The sequence below is a fragment of the Chaetomium tenue genome (assembly GCF_020726465.1).
Source record: "Chaetomium tenue strain MPI-SDFR-AT-0079 chromosome Unknown F5144scaffold_4, whole genome shotgun sequence".
NCBI lineage: Eukaryota > Fungi > Ascomycota > Sordariomycetes > Sordariales > Chaetomiaceae > Chaetomium > Chaetomium tenue.
This window is the reverse complement of record NW_027117332.1, coordinates 3,101,718-3,117,753: the sequence shown is the minus strand read 5'-3', so window position 1 is coordinate 3,117,753 and position 16,036 is coordinate 3,101,718. Positions and strand designations below refer to the sequence as shown.

Here is a 16,036-nt window from a genome sequence, read left to right as displayed (position 1 = left end):
TCAAGCAGGCCCCCCATTTTTGACACTCCTTTCTTTTATGACATGTCGTTTACTTAGTCTCCGTCCTTGACCTTGAGATGTTCAAGGGCACTTCCCAGTTCCGCTGCCAAATTTGCCGACCATGGCCGCAACGATGGCTCCGGGCATAGCAACAACCACACCGAGCCCCAATCAGCTGCAAACCACAACTTCGCTGGGGGTTAAAGGCTTCGTAATTGAAGATGGAAAACGGGTCGAAATCATTACGGATCGGGGCGAAGCAGCCCATCGAAGCCGTCCCGGATACGCCCACCGGAAGGACATCAGGACTGGGAAACTGGGGGCAACAGACAGCATCGACATCGCCAATCTCACGGATCAGTTATACGAAGCTCGTGCAGTCTTTGGGCCGAGTCACGAGATCTGGTTTATCCCTCGCGCATCCTTGGACGACATTCTCACCCCTGAAGTGATCGTGCAAGTTGTCAACCAGCTGACGTGTTATCACGACATGAGCCCCGATGAGCGGATCCAGGTGGCCAGCCATATTTACTACGGAAAGGATCCAAGCTCCGGAGACCCTAGGCCACCTTGCCGCAAGTTGTTGGCCACACTGATCGGGGCCCGGGCCGATGAAACGACAGTCGAGGAGATCAAGACACATATGGACGAAGGAATGAATGACGACTGCCTCCCCCTGTTTTTCGACGGCAATAATCAGCTTAAATGCCGACACCATGATCAGCATCACCCCTTCATTAACCGCTCGAAAAGTGGTCGAGGGCAATGGAAAGAGAATTTCGTGCGCTGGTCCCGAGCCCTCACGGCGCCTTACGTCCTATGGGAAGAAGCCCCAGAGAGCCGACACCGACATTACGTGATGCGCGACGGGGGGCCTCTTCCCATGATACCAGTCTGGGAGGGGTCAGAATCACACGTGCACCACGGCGGCTTCGGCGATGTCCTCAAAGTCAAAATACAAATTGGGGACCGGAACTTTCAAGGTCCTAGAGTGCGTTCCCCGCTGAGGCAATGTTGTTATCCTCAATGGTCAAACTAATCGTGTCCTCGTAGGGCAAAGACAGTTTCTTTGCGCTGAAGAAGCTCAAAGAAAGCGGCGAGGCCGCGCGGACAGAGTTCGACCTCGAGGTGCGTTCCCTCATATTTACCGAGAACCGGGCCAACAGCGTGCCCGGTCCGAACGATACAGAAACGAAGAAGCACGTCATCCAGCTTCTGGCCTCGTTTGAAGTCTACGACTCAAATTTGAAGCACCCCACATACTACCTCCTATTTCCCTGGGCCGACGGGAACCTGGAGGAGTTCTGGAAGCGGAATGATAAACGGTATTCCCCACGGAACGAGAAGCAAATTGCCTGGACGATTGATCAGTTTTACCATCTGGCCAAGGCCCTCCAGTGCCTTCACAACGACCGGCAAGTCAACTTGTCCAAGAGGACCGATTCCAACCGGTATGGTCGGCACGGCGACATCAAGCCTGGCAACTTCCTCTTCTTCTGCGACAGCGATGGCGTCGGGGTCAAGCTCGTGCTGGCTGACTTCGGCCTGGGCAGGCTGCACAGCAAGGCCAGCAGGTCCAAACAGTCCCCCAACGTACCGAAGACGGCCACATACGCAGCCCCCGAGTATGACATAGACGGAGGTCGCCTCTCGCCGCGGTCCGATATCTTCAGCCTCGGCTGCGTGTTGCTGGAGCACATGGTGTGGTTTTTCCACGGCTTCAGAGAGGTGGAAGTCTTCACCGACGAACGAATGGCCTTGGATCACTACGGCTTCGAGTCTGATACCTTCTGGAAAGCGTCGGACCCGGCCGGGAAATCCGCAGAGATCAAGGACACGGTCAGCAAGCGGCTTGCGGCACTCAAGAACCACGACGACTGCGTGGAGGTGGTTGGTGACATACTGGAAGTGATCGAGAAGAAAATGCTCCAGGCTCGGCCGGAGGATAGATGCACCTCGTTCAATCTTGTCCATGAGCTGGACAAGATCCGACGCCACTGGGCACGCCGAGACTCGGACTACGGCTCCCGGGCGTGGAAAGAGAGTCGGTCGCCCCCCCCCCCCCCCCCCCGCCCCCCCCCCTGCCCCTCGCCTGCATCAGATCATATCTGACTGGTTTACCATAACAGAGCCCAAGCACTAACTGGAGATCTCGCCGGCAATAGGTTCCCTGTCAAGGAAGTCTACTTTGAACGTTCTCGATGGCACCATATATTCGGAACCGTCGAGCAAGTTGGACAGTGCCTCGGCGAGCCCCGATTTGCCCAGTTATGATCCGCCTCAGCCGGCCGAGCCGGTGATTGCTCCTTTAATGAGGAGCAGGCAACTGGCTAGGGAGGAACCTCCGGAGAGGAGTGAGCTCTTGGCCCCCCCAGAGAGCAGCGAGCCTCCAAAGAGGAACGAGCCCCCAGAGAGTAGCGAGCCCCCGAATAGGGCCGAGCCCCTAGAGAGGAGCGAGCCCCCAGAGAGTAACGATCCCCCAGAGAGTAACAATCCCCTAAAAAGGAGCAACCTTCTGGAGCCGAGCGAGCCCCCGGAGAGAAGCGAGCCCCCAGAGAGTAACGATCCCCTCGAGAGGAGCGACCCTCTGGAGCCGAGCGCGCCCCCGGAGAGTAACCATTCCCCCGAGAGTAACGATCCCCCAGAGAGTAACGATCCCCCAGAGAGTAGCGAGCCCCCGGACAGGACCGAGCTCCCGGACAGGACCGAGCTCCCGGACAGGACTGAGCTCCCAGACAGGATCGAGCCCCTACAGAGCAACGAGCCTCTGGCGAATTCTCCCCCCTCGGCCGCCAGCGATGTGGGGCAACCCGCTCTCGCGCCGAATGGGCTTGAGAGCCACCAGCCGAGGCCTAGACAAAGGCCCGAGAGACAAAGTCGTCCGGTTACCCGACCGCCTCCTCGGGGGGAGAATATGGAACCGAGCGGGAGGCGTCCGGGCCGCATGAGCCCCCACGTTCCAGACTCAAATCACAATAGCGATGATTCTGAGAGTTGGATTTGCCGATGCTGCTGTTGTATGTGACTGCTTGGTCACAGTTGCCCAAGTTGGGAATGGTCATCAATATGCACGGAAAGGATGTGGCAGCCTGGGCACTTACGGGGTCGGAGATTCGTCACACCAAAGAGCAATGGTTCTGTGTCAGCAAAAGCGATTCTGCTGGCCGGGTCGCACGGAACACACAAGCCAAGCCACGACGGCCAGAGCCCGCAGGCTCAGTGTTGATTATGTGCTTCGAGCATGACTCGTCTGGGAGAACACTTGTCAAGGGTTCACGGCCGGTACCGAGGACGGAGGGAGAAGGAATAAAATAGGAAATCACACATTGTAATACCGGCTAACTTAGGCATTGGTAATTCTTTACATTAGACATGAGAGAGAAACAAGCAGGAAACCTCCCTTAACCCACGCTCCACGGCCCACAACAAATACGAAGTAGCCCATGATCAATAATCCATCCCAAGCTCTGAGAACGCTCTGTCGCCAGCCATGTCCCAGATAATTCGTCTCTGAGAGCCAAAAGCTAGCCGGGATCTTCGCTCTGGTGGTAACTGATAAGAAAAGGCCAACCCGAAACGCGAAAAAGCGATGGACGGCGTTATCATACTCACAACACGCTACTAACAGTCGACTCGAGAATAGTGCCGTGTGGGTGAAATGCAAATGAGAAATAGTGGATGTGCCGTACTTTGAGATACTCTCTGAAAACTGCAAGTAGGTACCAGCTGCAAGTAGGTACGCCTGGTTTTAATCATCGCGATGGTGACGTGCCAAAACCCGGGGCGGAAAAGAAGAGGTTGAGATGGGGCCCGGTTCCAGGAAGAAGAGCCCGGCGCGGGATGCTCAGGACTTGATCGTCTTCTGGATATTTTCGAGAACATCGCCGACCGTGTCCGAAAGTTCCATGAGTCGCTGGGAGAGGGGCACCGGGTTCTCGGCCTCCGAAGGTACGCTATATTCCTTCACGGCCTGGTCCTCTGGACCACTGAGACTGGCAAGGCTCTCCTCGGCAGCGGCGGCGGCTATGGCCTCCTTCTTCATGGCGCGCCGGCCCTTGCGCTCCTTGGTCACCTGCTTGGGCACCTTCTTGGCCATTTGCTCCTGGCTCACGGCAAGGACGCGCTCGCGGCCCGACAACGAGGAGCCCTGGACCTTGTACGGAAGTTTCAACTCGGCAATATACTTGCGGATGACCTTGTTCTTGAAGATCACATGCTCGAAGCCGTCCAAACAGCCGTAGCGGCAGTAGCACAGAGACCGAGACGCCTCCATGAGCGGGAGGCGAAGCCCGAGGCCGTCGAGCTTAGGTTTGGCAAGTTCCTTGAGTGACCTGAGGTCGGCGCGCTCGAAGAGAGGGTCAGTGATGGGAGAGACGCCTTTAACTTCGGTCCAACGCTTGCCGGGGATGTATTCCCCCAAGACAAAGGCTAAGGTGAGGGGCAGTTGTGTAAAACACACCAAATCCCACTCGCCAATGGCGAGAGCCACCCAGTCAACCCGCGTGTTCCAGGGAGGCATCCCGGCGCGGTTGGTTATGAGGTGGGTGACCAGCGTGGCCGGCGAAACCCACTCCATCATCGCGCTGGTAAAGGGAGTGGGGTTAGTACTTATGCCTCTTTCCAGCTTTTGACCCCAGCTGGGCGTCTAGATGATGGGAGAAGAGCACTTACCAATCGTCTGCATCATGATCCACCACGTTGCAGAAGAAGCAACCAGACATGTCGCCTTCTTGACTCGTGGGGACGGGACAAACAGCGAGGGTGTGGCCGAATGCGCCACAAACCTGAGAAGAAAATCGTCAGTCACCGCCACCTGGTCTGAACTTGAGCAATGGTAGGATCTGGAGAAGGGCCAAGGTCCGCTTACTGGGTTTCCGCAGGTGGGTCCAAAGGGGCCAGCATTGGGCACCGAGTGCTCGGGACAGCGTGAGCGGGCAATCATTTCCCTGAGAAGGAGGGGATCGGTCGCGTTGCTGTCCTCGAGCAACGCCCTGATTTGGGCCCTGCGAGTACTATGCGTTAGTCCATTTCAGGTTCACCGTTTTCACGTCGTGGAGGGCAGGCCGGGAGGGTCGTCTAGCAAGAAGGGACCAAGGATGATGGGGAAAGTGCATGGGTAAATGCGAAAAACGTCAATGAAAAGAAGCCTGGTGAAATGATGAAAAGAGCGAAGATAAAATGCATACCACTTCTCGGCCTCCTGGGTCACCGTCATATGACCCTTGGCCGCGTCATCCGGTTTGGCCGCGGTGTCGCTCTCGCCAACCGCCGAAGAAGGCGTCGCCTTCTCGGCCGGCTTCTTGTCATTCTTTTCGCCGGCGTTGCCAGCGGTGGTAGTTTTGGCGACCTCGCGGTCGCCGCCGGGGTTTCCGGCCTTGTTGTTTGTCGCCGAAGCGACCGCCTCATCGGCGCGCGTGGTCTTGACTGTCTTGTCTTTTGCGGGCATCCTGAGGTAGGAGAAAAAGAATAATGTGTTAGCGACGATTGAAATCAATTTAAACAAGAATGGTACCATAGAAGCCAAGGTGGTCGCTAACTTACTTGGGAGGCTTTTCCGGGCCGAAAAAGATTTCGTTCTTGGTTAGAGGAACTTTGGAAGGAGCAGTCGGGTCTTTTTTGGGGGTCTGCGGCTCGTCGTAAACAGCAGTGCAGTTTCCGCTGGCCAGGTCAATTCGCATGACAGAGGGAAAGCCCTCCGGGAGTGGCAAACTCGCGATGTCATTCTCTGTGAACCCTCCAGGGTGGTCGTTAGCTCCGCTTTTACTACTCCGCCGTTGGCGCCGAGCCGGGGCATTGAAAATAGTCAAAGGTCACAGTGTGTAAGTGCTTACCATCAAGGGGAAGAGGGAAGCGGTACTCCATCTTGTTGAAATGCGAGCTGGATGAAGTTAAAAACAGTTCAAACGTGGGTGGCGATGAAGCTGAAATGCCTTTCGACTTGTGTGCGATGTGGGAAAAAGAATCAAGGGCGGGCAGGGCAGAAATACGCGCTAATAAACACAGGCTGTGCGCAGGAAAACAGCTAAACTCGCTGGATAGTGGTCGTTTCATCCAAAGTCGAGGTCGCCCCGAGAATATTCCGGGAAAGATTGCACAGAACCAACACGGGGCTTAATCATTACGTTCCATGATATGGCTGCTATCTGACTTCCAACACTGCCCCTCCAAGGGCAGCACTTTACCGTTCACAAAACAGCATGCTTGCAATAAGAGCATCTTTCAACAGGGTATTTTTGTATGACAGCCTCAAGGCTTGGGGCAGAATTGGTTAAGTGCTTTATGTTGGTCTAGAGAAGGAGAAAGTCGAAAGCTGTCTAGCTCATTCGCTCACAGAAAGAAATGGGTATCAAAGGTTGGCCAGTATTTTCAAGGTGTCCTTTTATTTACTTTGTTACTTTATGACTACTTTATGACTTTTTGCTTACTTTTAACAAACCTACTGCTACATTCGTTTACTTAAACCAGGCACCTCTGATCTTCAACCAAGGGAGGTGAACACTTCATTAAGAAGCTCATTTGGAAGGCATTCAATATAAACAATGTATGGTAGTCAGCATGGGAACTGACTGTGTGGTCTGAAGAGCAGCAGAACCACCGACGTTATTGAGAAGAAATCCCAGAAGGTCCTTTTTCCAAATACACAGTATCTCAGGTGTAACAAGCCTCTAACCAAACAATATGCAAAACAGATCCCATCCAGAAGTCACAACCAAAAGTAACATCCAAAAAGTCACAACCAAAATCCAAAACCAAAAAACATCACAAATGCTTCCACCCATTCTGCACCACAATCTGCATCTCATCCACCACACAAAACCCCCCCTTCTCCACCCTCCCCGCGCCCCCCCTCCCCCACCGCCCAATCCTCGCCCTAACACTCCTCTCCGCAAACCACGACGAAGTCAACCACCTCGCCAACCGACTCCGCCACAAGCCCACATACACCTCCGTCAACGACAACCAACTCCCCCCACCCCCACCCCCACTGGTAGGATCATTATGAACAGCGTCGTACGCCAGACGGTTGTAGCCGACGCGCACGGCCGGGTTGACGAACACGCCGCGGGTGCGCGAGCCCGGGTTGTCGGCGTGGATCAGGCAGCACTCGGAGGCTTCGAGGTGCAGGGCGGCGAGGGAGTCCGGGATGCCGCGGAAGCGCAGGCCGCGGATGCCGGTGAAGCTTGAGGCGGGCATGGCGACTGCGGAGGGGGTGTTAGTGGTTGGGTGTGGTTTTGGGTGATTTTGAGATTTGAGATTTGAGATGGGGGTGGGGAGTGTTTGGGGTGGGGGAGGAACGTACCGATGCCGTTCCAGCAGCTGGAGACGCGGACGGGCTCGGCGTTTACCATGGCGCTGCGGGACTTGGAGGAGCGGAAGTAGGGCCATGTTAGGGAAACATGTTCTTGGCCGCGCGAGTCGCGGAGGGCGAAGGTGTCGTAGAAGGAGGGGGGTTTGCTGAAGTCGAGAGAGCAGGCGGCGGCGTAGTCGCCGTTGTTGGTTTTGAGGAGATTGAGGACGTCGGGGGCCTGGAGTGTATTAGTATGAGGGAAGTGATCAAGCTTCAAAACGTGGAAACCCACCGAAAAGACAACGTCGCCCAGGAACAGGACATGGTCAAACATGGTCCCGTTCATGGCGAGCTCCCGGAGCGGCTGCAGCGACAGATTCCGCAACTTGGAGAGGTAAGGGATCCTCCTAGGCATCCTCTTACCATCCGGAACGGTAATCCAGCCCTCTTCCTGCTGCGGGCCGTTAATCAGGTCTTTATGGGTCTCGTCGTCCAGGATGATCTTCCTGGGGACGCCCAACTTTTCCAGCTCCTGGTCGAGCTCGCGCAGGGCGCCCTTGGAGTCATCCCAGCTGCCGCTCTCGTACACGCTGACAAAAACGTTATCGGCCCCAAACGTTTTGACCAGCTCGACCACGCCCTTGTTCCACTCGGACCGAAGTATCTTCTCGTTGTTCCAGTGCAAGCTTGCGATGTAGACGCGTGTTGGTGCGGTCAGGACGCCCTTGGCCTTGGCTTGTCGTTCGGTACGTGCAATGCGGTAATGGCTTATGTGGGCCTCGATTACTGTCCAAACAAGAAACAGGAGAAACAGCTTTAGGAAGGCTGAGCGGGCCTTGGGGAGCCTGAAGCGAGGGGGTCGGAAAGTCGCCATTTTAGGCTTGAATCGGGGGATTGGAGGTGTCATAAGAATAATGGTGGTGTGCGGTTGTGGGTTCCGGAGCGAGGATATCGAGCAGCCATCGCAGGAGCAGCGGGTGGCCTGATTATTTGTCGCCCTCGTGGTGCTGTGATTCGGCCTGTGAAGAGATGACGTTGAAGCTTTGGTGGGGCGGCGCGCCAAGGCGTGCAGCGGCCCGGGGTCCAGAATGAGGCTCGGCTTAGGGGCTCCATTACAGGGGAGCCATGTGCTGTGCCGACCCACACTTCGGGAGGAACCGTTGAACGTGAAGTATTATCGATAGTTGCAAATTACGGATTACAATTAAACAGTACCGATAGCAACGTCAACCCGGACCGACTTGGAGCGATGAAGGTTTCGAGCTCAAAACTGCCTACGGTGTATTGCATACAGATTTGTACGTACGTAACCTCCTCCCAAACAAAACAAATATCACATCACATCACCACCCCTCAAATCTCAATCCCCTCCAAAACCTCCGCACTCATAGGCACCAACCGACCCAACAACCTCCTCCACAACCCCTTCCCATCATCCTCCCCCTCCTCTCCAACCCCAACCCCACCCCCACTGCCACTCCCACCCCCCTGTCCCACCTTATTAACCCCCCTCCCCCCCAACGTCCCCCCACTCCCCACCACCACCACGCCCACCCTCGCCCTCGTCAGCGCGACATTCAGCCGCCGCTCGTCGCGCAGGAACCCAATCTCGCCGCTCTCGTTGCACCGCACCGTCACCAGCACCACCACGTCAGCCTCCTGCCCCTGGAAGCCGTCGATGCTGGAGACTTCGACTCCCGGGTTGTTGGGGAGGTGGGTGAGCAGGCGGCGGAGGAGGTCGGCTTGTTTGGCGTAGGGGGTGAGGATGGCTATGGTTTGGGGGGTGGTGATGAAGGAGGATTGGGGGAGGGGTGGGATGGGGGGGTTGGTGGTGGTGGTGGTGGGAGTGGGTTGTGGTTGTGGTGTCAGCAGTAGGCGGCACACCCGCGCGCAGAGCTCGGCTTGGCCGACGTTGGTCTTGGACTTGCCGCCGAGGTCTTCGCGCGCCGCGCAGTCGATGAACACGTTCCGGGCGATGTTGTCGGTGCCGTCGTCGTTGTCGTCGGGGTATGGGTCGCATCCGTCACGGCCCGGGCTCCGTGCTGGCCATGGGAACGCCGACCGGAAAAGTGGCCGCGCGCTGGCTAGGATGCCGGTTCGCAGGCGGTGCGAGTAGAACTCGGCTGAGGGGAAGGCGCTGATCGAGGGGTGCATGCGGTATTGTGTGTCGAGCATCAGGTGGGCGAGGGAGGGCGGGGAGGCGAGTGGGGAGAGGTTGGTAGCTGCCGCCGTGGAGGACGCGGTTGGTTGATGTTGCTCCGTGTAGAGCCGCTCAAAGAGAGACTTGTCAAAGTCCATGACCAGGGAGTGTTGGTGCACGGTCGGCCGGAGTTGGACGTGGTCACCGACGAGGATGGCTTTCTGGCAGCCTTTGACCAACGGGACCAGCGAGGCTGGTTCTGTCTGCTGGGACGCTTCGTCTACGATCACGATGTCAAAAGCCTCGGGGCGGAGGAGACCGATGCCCGCGCCGATGCAGGTGGTGAAGATAATGCTGCATTGTCGGACCCTCTTCTTGGCCTGGTCCATCGCCGCGCGGTTGGCGTGGATCTCCTGACCCGCCATAGCGTCACACGTGTATTTCCTGAGATCTTCAGCGACCTTTCTGATCTCAGTCGAGACGCGGAGCGGGGCGAGATGTGGATTATTGGCTTGGACTGTTGTGCTCACCCGCCCGATGTACCGTCGCAACACATTGTCGACGGCGTTATGTGTTGGGGCTGTCACTAGGATCCTCGGTTTGTCGAAGCAGATCTGGAGAGCGCGGATAATCTCGACGATCGTCTCCGTCTTTCCTGTCCCGGGCGGGCCCCATAGGCAGGTGACAGGTGAGTTCAGCGCGGCCTGGACGGCATCGTTCTGACTGGCATTCAACTTCTCCATGTGGGGATAGTCGTGCAGGACCCGTCTGGCGTAGATATCCAGGTCGGGGCGAGACCCCGGGACATCCCCCAAAAGGATCTGATTCGCTACTTCGCAGCAGTCCTCGAAGTCGACAGCGAAACGGCGCACCGCATCGAACATGGTCTTGGCTGTGGTGAACGGACCGCAATACTCCAACTTCCACGGGCACCGCTCATAGAAGGAAGGGAGCGGATGGAAGCATTGGAACTGAGCCAGACCCTGCTCAGAGCGTATGACCAGGGCATCGATCGAGTAGGGCTGAGCGAGGCTTGCGTTGGCTGGTGCTGTTGCCGTAGTCAGGCGTACATGCGCCGAGTTCTCGGGTGTGCCGCCGACCGAGTCGATCCGGAAGATGATCTCGACGACCTGATACCCGTCACGGTCCTCGGGCAAGAGCTTTAACTGCAGCAAGTCTTGTCTCGTCTTTGGTTTCTCTGATGCCTCCCCGACGTGATCCAAGGCAATCGCGATGGTATTGTGGACGAAATGGCGGATCAGAGCGGGCCGGCCTGGGAGGAGACGAGCGCTCTCCCGTTCGAGACCTTCGAGGAGGATGTCCTCGGCAATTTCTGGTTGACGCACAGTTAATGCGGCGAGCTCGACGAGGCTGGCGAAACTGTCGAACGTCAAGCTGCGGACTCGGGATAGAAATGAGCGTAACGGAGCGAGAACCAGTTCCTGTGCTTCGTTTGCTGACAGGATGTAGCTGCGGAGGATCTCTACCGACCAGACCTCCAACTGCAGATTATCCACGTGCTCGTCTCCGGGCTCGACAGCGTCCATCCGACCGAAACTGATGGCGAGAAACGGCGCTGACTTGAGAAACGCAATCATTGTCGGCATCAGGTCACTCGACGAGATATTAACGAAGCCCCCGTCCCTCATAGTGGAGAGGAGGTAGTCGAAGGCCCGTAACAGAAGGGATTGGGAATGCGCGAGGAGCCAAGTAAATATTCCCCTGAATTTCGCGGGGGTTTCCAGCCTCTTGAAGGCTGACATATCCTGGCGCCGAGCAATGTCGACGATATAATCCGGTTCCGAATCCCAGTCAACGCCTGTCAGGCTAGGAACGGTGTACTCCTCGATTTCCTTGTCAAACAGCGGAAGCCTCGTTTCGGTCTCGATGTGTTCCAGCCAGAGGTCAAGAGTCCGCATCGACTTGACGTCTCTGTTGCTAATGACATAGATCTCCTAGACGCGCTTGTCAGCAAGGCTGTTTCCTCAACTGTTGCATGACGAGGAGGGTGAACTCACCGCGGCAGATAGCCCGTTCCGGTTTACCCTCCCAACATGCCGCTGGAGGCCACGGCTGAACTTGTCGAGCGCAATACTGACCCGGCAGTCGAAATTCTTCCCGCTGTCGACAGTATCTTGGCGTTGTCTCCGTTGGTCGCTCACATTCTCGGTGTTCCGATAGGAGCTGTCGTCGGACTGACCCCTCATAATTTTGATCCAGGTATTCCCCCGCTGCCCTTGAAAGAGCTGGAAGGCCCCCGAATCACAGTACAGCTGGTACGTCATCTTGGTGGGGAGAGACATCCTGCTCTGCGTCTCTGTTCCTTGCGTGTGCGGGAATGCAAACAGCCGTACCGTGTCGTCGACAAGCGAGTCCTGGGCCGGCTCGATGATCCGCGGGACGTAAATGGCAAGCGTGAGCCGCTCGTCGACACGCAGGACGAGCAGCTTGCGGTGGAAGAGCCCCATTGTCTTGCTGGCGGTGTCCAGGAAGGTGGCTAGCCGGTCTTGCGAGGAATCGAAAACGCGTTTCCATTGTACGCCGTGGTGGTTCAGCTGGAACCGGGAAGCAGCCTCTTCGGGGAGTAGGCTGGAAGACCGGACGGCATTCCGTACCAGTGCCGGGATATCTTGTGAGGCCGGGAGTTGTTGCAGGACCCATGCCCTCTCCTCGCTAGTCAACACATTCAGATCAAAGAAGTGAAGCAGATCCTCTAGCCGAGCCCCATTCTTGCGACACCACCGCAAGGTCATGCGGAGGAGTTCATATTCCGAAACGGCAATGTCCTCTCGGCTGAGGAGGAGCTCGACCGCATCAAAGTCATAATCGTCCAGTGCTTTTCGGCGGTTTGATGTCGTGTCTTGTTGGATAAGTTGCTTGGCAGCATCATGGACATCGTCAAGAATAAAAGGCGGCGCATCCTGGGGCGGCGGCGGGGCCTTCTCCAGCTTCTGGGGTATCCTGATGAAGTTGCCATCCACGCATTGAGAGAAAAGCCGGTTGAGCTCCTGGCATTGCTCCGCCATGGCCCCACGCGCCCGGGCCCAGTCGAGGTAGAGATTCTTGACACGGCCTAATGATGCGTTGTTGTAACGGGCAAAGTACTCGAGACGGTCGTCATCCGTGATGGGCTCGAACCGCAGGCGTTCTTTGGCGCCAGGGTACTGTGCTGGCTGCGACAGGGTGGCCGGTACGATGTCACTATCCCAGCAGACGAAGACTGGAGAGGGGTTAGTCGGGGTGGGTGGATGTGTGGCGATGGGACGCTTACAGGTATCACCGTCCAGGTCACCCCCGGACATCAAGTCTGCCGCTGGCCTACGGCCCTGAGCGGAGAAGACGATACAATCAACCAAGTGAGCCAGCTCCCGCTTCTCCACGACTTTGAACTTCTGCATGTCGCCCGGATGAAGGCACGGGTTTCTCGTGACCAGGACGTCACACCCTTTCAACGCGGCCGGCTGACCGTCCCCATCCATGGTGATCTTGACAGCGCACTCCCCCTCCTTCAAAACACCCCAAGCATCGCATACCCCAAACAGGAGCCTAGACTTGGGCAGCAGGATCCGGCATTTCTGCTCGTCCCTCTTGTTGAGCATCTTGGCATACTCGTTTTTGACAAGGGCCTGAATTCTCGGTCGAACAGACTCTAGCGAGTCCATCAACACCCGCTCGGCGAGCTGCGGCATGTTGACGTAGCAGAGGAATCGGAAAGCGGACCTCGGGTCTTGGGTGGCTTCGGCGAGAAATCGGAAGTGTTCCTCCTGCTTTCGCTTGATTACGGCGCGATCCACACCAAGCGCGTCAAGGAGGATGATGACTTCGTCGTTGAGGTAGCCATAGGTGTACGGCTGGAGTGATGTGTCAGTTGGATGAAAGGGGTTAAGGGCTACAGAAGTAGGCTAAGGTTACCTACTTTTGAGTGCTCAACAACCGAGAACGAGTGGTCGTCGCCCCCGGAAAACTTTCTCATGGACTTCCTCATCCTCAGTAAATACTTCTTGTCTGCCGCCATGGTTGGGTCGACGGTGACCACCCCTTTGTAGCCACGGTATCGGATTTGCAGGACAGAAGGGGTGTATCGGCGGTCTCTGAAGACGATCCCAACTCTCCTTGCTAGCTCTTGGGCCAGCTGGGGAGCAACCAAGCCGCAGCCGTCGGTGAAGATGTAATCGGCGGTCTCGATATCGGGAATATCCTCGACTCGGTCTGGCGAGATGGTCATGGCTGCCTTGGCCGTGGAAAATAAGAGGCCGACCCGCTTAGCCTTCTTCGCGACCGTCTTCATTTTTGAGAAATCGCCCAGCGACTCGACCCTGCGGGAGATGATGTCTTTGGGGGCTGCATAGAGGAAACAGGTGCGGGACTTGAGCTGGCTGTTGCTGTGGCCGTAGAAGTTGTAATGAACCCCCTGCAGAGTGATACCCGTCCTGAGGATTCTGGTGGCATAGTCGGCGCATTCTCTGGGCGTTAGGGGTTGCAAGGGGGAGGCGGGCTTTGTCGTTCCGGGAGCCTGCGGTTGCTGTTGTGATCGGGGAGGGGATCGGAGCTCGGCGAGAGAAACGACAAGGAACTTGTTGAGCGGATCTCCACGGATAGCTCGATTGTCTTCAGCCTTTTCGAAAGACAAGACGATTTCGCTTCGTCCTCCTGTTGCGATCAGGCTAACCGTTTTAACGAGCCTCCTCTGGTCAAGCTCCCGGGCAGGCGGAAGGTTTGGAAGCTGGTATTTCCAGGCGCGATCGTCCAGGGTGATGGGGCATTGCAATGTGAGCTTGAGATTTGCGAGGTTGGATTTCTTTGAAGTGGTCGTGTTGGGAGCCATAATTGAGGCGTGGGTGAAGTGGTCGAGGTACTGGGTGCATGTGAGGGTAGTCGATTTGTTGTTGTTGATCGAAGTCGAAAGGCGCGGGGTTCTGAATCAACTGGAACACACCGAAGTCAGGATAAGCTTTTCAAAGCAGATGTGGTAGCACGTCGAAAACGCCGTGGACTCGAGGGAAGACACGGGTTGCGGGGGCAGACATACCCGCCGTACCAAGTTACACAACCGCCCAGATGTCATGTTGCCAATGCATGATGTTGTGCCATTAACAATTGAAGTTCCCCGCCCGTTGTAGGCCTCACTTGCTCGAATAGGAAACCGTTCGATGTCGGTGACAGTGACACAGCACTATAATTCCTAAAACCTTAATTCCAGGGCACTCACCATCCATTCAACCCTCGGCAGTGATCTTTCCAGGAGGACTTACCATTGAAATCAAACACCGTCCATCACCCTTTACAACCGACCCAAACTGTCAACACCACCCTCCTCCGTCACCATGGACTCCAACCCACCTCCCAACATCTACATCGTCGGCGCGCAGTGCACTGGCAAGACGACGCTCGTCAACAACCTCCGCGCGCACTTTTATCAATCCCACTTCCCCCACAACAGTAACAGTAACAGCGAACATGACAACGACAACAACAACAACAATAACAAAAAAAACAACAAGAACAGTAACAACGATGATGACAACAACAATAATGCCAACAAAAACAACATCAACCCTCCCCCTCATCCCCCATCACCACCACCGTCACCCCCATCCCCACCCCCAGCCATCATCACCGAGGTAGCGCGCACCGTGCTCGCCATCCACCACTTCACGGCACAGGACGTGCGCATCCCCGCGCGCAGCCTCGCCCTGCAGCGGCTGATCCTGGAGGCACAGGCCGCGGCCGAGGAGCGGGCGCTTCTGGGGATGACGAGGACGAGGACGATGACGGCAGCGGCGGAGGCGGGGACGATGGAGGTGGGAAAGACAGACACAGAGGGAACAAATGATGGCGGCGGTAGTGACTGTAGCAGCAGGCCGGGGTGGTTCATATCGGACCGGTCGGGGGCGGACCCGATCGCGTACGCGCTGCGGTACGCCGGCGGGGAGGAAGCGCGGCGGGCGCTGGCGGGGACGGCGGCGTGGGCGGGGCTGCGCGCGAGGATGCGGCGGTCGCTGGTGGTGGTGTGCGAGGCCGGCGCGGCCACCGCGGCCGCGGGCTGGCTGCGCGACGACGGCGTGCGCCTGATGCCCGAGGACGTGGACGAGTGGGCTGGGTTTCATGCCGCCTTTTGTCGGATGCTCGAGGCTGAGGCGGTGCCGTATGTGGTGCTGGGGGTTGGTGTGGGTGGGCGGGAGGAGAGGGTGAGGTTTGTGTTGGAGCGGTGGAGGGAGCGCGCGGCCCAGGTCTGAGGGGAGGGAAGGAGAGGGCCAGATGCGTCGGTTGGGTGGGCCGGAACATGGTCAGTAAGGAGGATGGTGCGTACGTGGTGAAGTTTCAGGCTTGCTAAAACGTCCATGTCCGATTCGAAGGCTGGGTTTCTGGCTGAAGCATTAGTCGTGATGAGAATGCAGCACAGGGTCTTGCACAAAAGGTGGGTTCAATGCACGTTGGTCTCAACAACATGGACCCAAGATGGCGTCCTCCTCAAAATAGCGCACCCACCAAACCTACACACCAGACGTCCATGGTAGATAGCTACATGTACGTACCTGCTTGGCTGCTTCTGGCCACGCCAGTTTGAGGCACTGACAAATCCACGTCGTCATCAACTGGCCTCCCGT

At 57.0% G+C, this 16,036-nt stretch overlaps 5 protein-coding genes across 5 annotated transcripts; 2 read left to right on the top strand and 3 right to left on the bottom strand.

Moving 5' to 3' along the window:
• Nucleotides 1-121: 121 nt before the first annotated feature.
• Nucleotides 122-3,705, top strand: F5144DRAFT_650090 (kinase-like domain-containing protein; the record flags this gene model as incomplete). The annotated part of the gene is made up of 5 exons (XM_066792990.1): nt 122-991; nt 1,054-1,968; nt 2,012-2,033; nt 2,166-2,956; nt 3,040-3,705. 5 exons carry the CDS (start codon nt 122-124, stop codon nt 3,313-3,315), a joined length of 2,874 nt encoding a protein of 957 aa, XP_066643435.1. The 3' UTR covers nt 3,316-3,705.
• Nucleotides 3,706-3,844: 139 nt separating this feature from the next.
• F5144DRAFT_603042 (uncharacterized protein) lies at nt 3,845-5,862 on the bottom strand (the record flags this gene model as incomplete). The annotated part of the gene is made up of 6 exons (XM_066791256.1): nt 3,845-4,583; nt 4,672-4,784; nt 4,868-5,003; nt 5,187-5,447; nt 5,542-5,734; nt 5,832-5,862. 6 exons carry the CDS (start codon nt 5,860-5,862, stop codon nt 3,845-3,847), a joined length of 1,473 nt encoding a protein of 490 aa, XP_066643434.1.
• A 624-nt stretch (nt 5,863-6,486) lies between these two features.
• On the bottom strand, nt 6,487-8,330 carry F5144DRAFT_533697 (glycosyltransferase family 69 protein). Its single transcript, XM_066786995.1, has 3 exons — nt 7,581-8,330; nt 7,301-7,526; nt 6,487-7,199 (listed from the first exon to the last, which is right to left on the bottom strand). The coding sequence occupies exons 1-3, from the start codon at nt 8,193-8,195 to the stop codon at nt 6,760-6,762; spliced, it is 1,281 nt and encodes a 426-aa protein (XP_066643433.1). The 5' UTR covers nt 8,196-8,330; the 3' UTR covers nt 6,487-6,759.
• Nucleotides 8,331-8,499: 169 nt separating this feature from the next.
• F5144DRAFT_650066 (RNA dependent RNA polymerase-domain-containing protein) lies at nt 8,500-14,253 on the bottom strand (the record flags this gene model as incomplete). The annotated part of the gene is made up of 4 exons (XM_066792989.1): nt 8,500-11,383; nt 11,447-12,648; nt 12,700-13,279; nt 13,345-14,253. 4 exons carry the CDS (start codon nt 14,251-14,253, stop codon nt 8,642-8,644), a joined length of 5,433 nt encoding a protein of 1,810 aa, XP_066643432.1. The 3' UTR covers nt 8,500-8,641.
• A 301-nt stretch (nt 14,254-14,554) lies between these two features.
• Nucleotides 14,555-15,793, top strand: F5144DRAFT_247359 (uncharacterized protein). Its single transcript, XM_066783411.1, has one exon. It carries the CDS (start codon nt 14,753-14,755, stop codon nt 15,662-15,664), a length of 912 nt encoding a protein of 303 aa, XP_066643431.1. The 5' UTR covers nt 14,555-14,752; the 3' UTR covers nt 15,665-15,793.
• Nucleotides 15,794-16,036: the final 243 nt, after the last annotated feature.

Coding starts and splice junctions, on each gene's coding strand:
- F5144DRAFT_533697 (XM_066786995.1), bottom strand. CDS start 8,195: ATGACACCTCCAATCCCCCGATTCAAGCCTAAAATGGCGACTTTCCGA. Junction 7,527..7,580: donor TGGGCGACGTTGTCTTTTCG/GTGGGTTTCCAC, acceptor AATACACTCCAG/GCCCCCGACGTCCTCAATCT. Junction 7,200..7,300: donor CAGCTGCTGGAACGGCATCG/GTACGTTCCTCC, acceptor CCCCCTCCGCAG/TCGCCATGCCCGCCTCAAGC.
- F5144DRAFT_247359 (XM_066783411.1), top strand. CDS start 14,753: ATGGACTCCAACCCACCTCCCAACATCTACATCGTCGGCGCGCAGTGC.